The sequence below is a fragment of the Gloeophyllum trabeum genome (genome assembly GCF_000344685.1).
Source record: "Gloeophyllum trabeum ATCC 11539 unplaced genomic scaffold GLOTRscaffold_00242, whole genome shotgun sequence".
NCBI classification, from domain to species: Eukaryota; Fungi; Basidiomycota; class Agaricomycetes; order Gloeophyllales; family Gloeophyllaceae; genus Gloeophyllum; species Gloeophyllum trabeum.
Genome location: NW_006920650.1, coordinates 1 through 2,855, shown reverse-complemented (window position 1 = coordinate 2,855; position 2,855 = coordinate 1). Strand labels below are relative to the sequence as shown.

The 2,855-nt window shown below is 48.3% G+C and overlaps 1 protein-coding gene across 1 annotated transcript; it reads left to right on the top strand.

The window, feature by feature from the left end:
• Positions 1-47: 47 nt before the first annotated feature.
• On the top strand, positions 48-2,546 carry GLOTRDRAFT_97337 (uncharacterized protein; the record flags this gene model as incomplete). The annotated part of the gene is made up of 5 exons (XM_007873478.1): positions 48-66; positions 116-717; positions 1,051-2,286; positions 2,433-2,460; positions 2,498-2,546. Coding segments are annotated over 5 exons (1,934 nt in total), but the record flags the coding sequence as incomplete, so codon positions are not given.
• Between the last annotated feature and the right edge of the window lie 309 nt (positions 2,547-2,855).

The following is a 2,855-nucleotide window of genomic DNA, read 5'->3' as shown; positions in this document are numbered from 1 at the left end:
AATCCAATGTGACTGTCAAGTGATTTATGTTGCACTGGAGACTGCAGTGTCTGAGAAATTTAAAAAGTAAGCCTGCTTCTGTTGTATGTGGTGTAACACAACTAAGTATTGTTAGCTATTACCGGCAAATGGAGAGCTCCATCACTCGGATTGTACTGGATGAAGCCCATCAACTCATAACAGACTCTAACTTCCGTAGCAACTTTCTGAGGCTGAGTGAACTTGCAGCATATCCTGTGCAGAAGATCCACCTCAGTGCAACAATCCCTGCATATATGGAGAAGCGCTACTTGGAAATTGCAGCTCTGCCCAACTCTACACCCATTCTCCGTGCTCCAACGTATCGTGCAAACTTGTCATACAGTCTCTTCGCAGTCAACCCCCGTGTCCGTAGCCAGGCTCGGCTCATTGTGGATGTTGCTGCGTACATGCAAGCCAACTACTGGGATGACAAGTGCAGGGGTATCATTTTCTGCCCCTCTGTGGAACGTGCCAAAGAACTGGGACGCCACTTCAACAACTGTATTTCTCACAGCGATAAGACATCCTTGTCTGACATGCAACGGTTCTTGAATGAAGAAGCATGGTTCAAGGGCACTATGCCTTGGATCGTAGCAACAACAACCTTAATCCATGGGATAGATTGTCCCAGGGTGAAGGTAGTTATGTATGATAACATCCTCTTTGGCCTCACCCCGAAGACCCAGGCTGATGGGCGTGCTGGACGTGATGGCACCCCTTCATTCAGCTTCCAGTTCATTGATCGCACTGTCCATTATGCTGATCCAAGGAGGCAAAAGGATGATCTCAATGGCCTAGTCCCGATGACTGAGTGGATTAATGACAGGACTAGCTGTCGTCGTGTTGGGATCTCACTTCCAATGGATGGAAAAGCTGTAACTTGTGCTGATCTGCCTGGCTCTCATCTCTGTGACATGTGTAATCCCGAAAACCCTGTGTTTATCAAGATCAGGGAGCTTGCAGACCAGCCTGACATTCCTGTCTCAAACAATATACCTGCAGCAGAGCCTTCTCTAATTTCTCCTGCAGTATTGCAAGCAGAAACTGTGTCTCCAGGGGAAAAGATGGCTAGTTCCTCTGCTTGTGCCACTCCTGCTGTCAACCCACAACAGGATGTCTTCTCAGCCCCTGCATCTGGTTCTACTGATGATTTATATGGAAGCTTAGATGACCAGGCCTTTATGGACATTGATATGGAACCTGCTTCACTGGTTCCTGGTCAAGCATTCATGGTGCAGAATCCATCTATCTCAGGCTCTCCTGCAGCTGTTGTTCCATCTGGCACTGTCACATCTTCTTCTGGATCACCAATGCGTATTCAAGCAATGCGAAATGCACACCAGCGAGGATCATCCTTTGGTGCTACTCGAGGGTCACTAGTAGCATCTGCTCCACCTACTCCGACACCTTTGCGGTCAACCCCTGGGATACTTGGCTCATCTACACCAGTGGTGCATTCTGGTTCAGCAATGCGTCTGCAAGCAATTCGAGATGCGCAGCAATTAGGACATCCTGGAACACCTCTACAGCTTGGCAGGATTCTGGTGCCTTCGACACCAGTTACGTCTTCACATCCCTCTGGGTCAGCACGTCCTACTCCTTCTGGCAGTATTGCAAGGCAAGAGAGGACTCCATATGGGACTCCTCCACACTTTGGTAGGGTGCTTGTCCCATCTACACCTGTAACAGCTTCCCATCCGTCAGGCTCAGCACGTCCAGCTGCATCTATGTCAATTGTCATGGATGCTGCATATGCAGAACAGCTATTTGCTGAGAAGCGAAGAAAGGCAGCTTTGTTAGGAGTTTTAACTGGGCGACTTCTTACGCGGTGTCCTATCTGCTGGGCATATAGCCGTAATCTTGTTGTAGATGGCCCATCTCACCGACGGTTTAGGGACTGCTGTGGTCCCAAAGGATCATCTGATCATGCAAATGGCTGGAGTGACTTGCGCGCTGAAATGGCGAAGATTGGCTTTGCTAAATATCAGTACTGCTATACCTGTGGTATGCCGCAAACGAAGAACTTCAAGCCAGAATGCCACACACAGTTTTTAGCTGGTGAGAAGAACAAGTGCCCCATGGCATACTTTACAGTCCACCTTCTCTGGTTCATCTACTGTGATCTAAGGCTTATGGAGAAAGCAAGGCGAGTGTTCCCTGATATACCAAGGGACTTCAGTGTGGAATCGTTTGCGAAGTGGGTGATGAAGGGTGAAAGTCCAGATCGATTCTATAACGGACTTGAACTCATACTATGGTGGGCTGGTGAGCATGATCCGAGAATGATAGGGGGACGATGAATAGACTACACCTTGCATGGAGGGTTAAAACAGTATTGTAATTGATAGTATGTAAGTAGTTGATAAAGGGTGAGTAGAATCCATAGAGACCTTGGGCTTCAGCATTACCAGGTTCTCTGCAACTGGCATACGAGAAGCTGTGAGCCAGTATATCACTGGCTCTGAGTCACTTTCAGTATCCACCGAACACGCCAGGGTCCTCCATTCACTTTCTACGGACTTTGATTTGGAATTAAATGTGATCAAGCGATAACTCAGTCAGAATTGAAGCGACTGTGATGGGGCTTGTTGTACTCCCCTATTCCAGCCATTATGAGTCGCTTTCAGTAGCCACCGAACATGCCAGAGTGCTCCGTTCACTTTCTACGGATTTCGACCTGGAGTTAAACGTGCTCAAGTGATAACTCAGTCAGAATTCAACCGACTGAACCGACGCTTGTTGCACTCCCCTATTCCAGCCATTACGAGTCCCTTTCAGTATCCACCGAACACGCCAGAGGCCTCCGTTCACTTTCTGCCGATTTCGACTTGGAG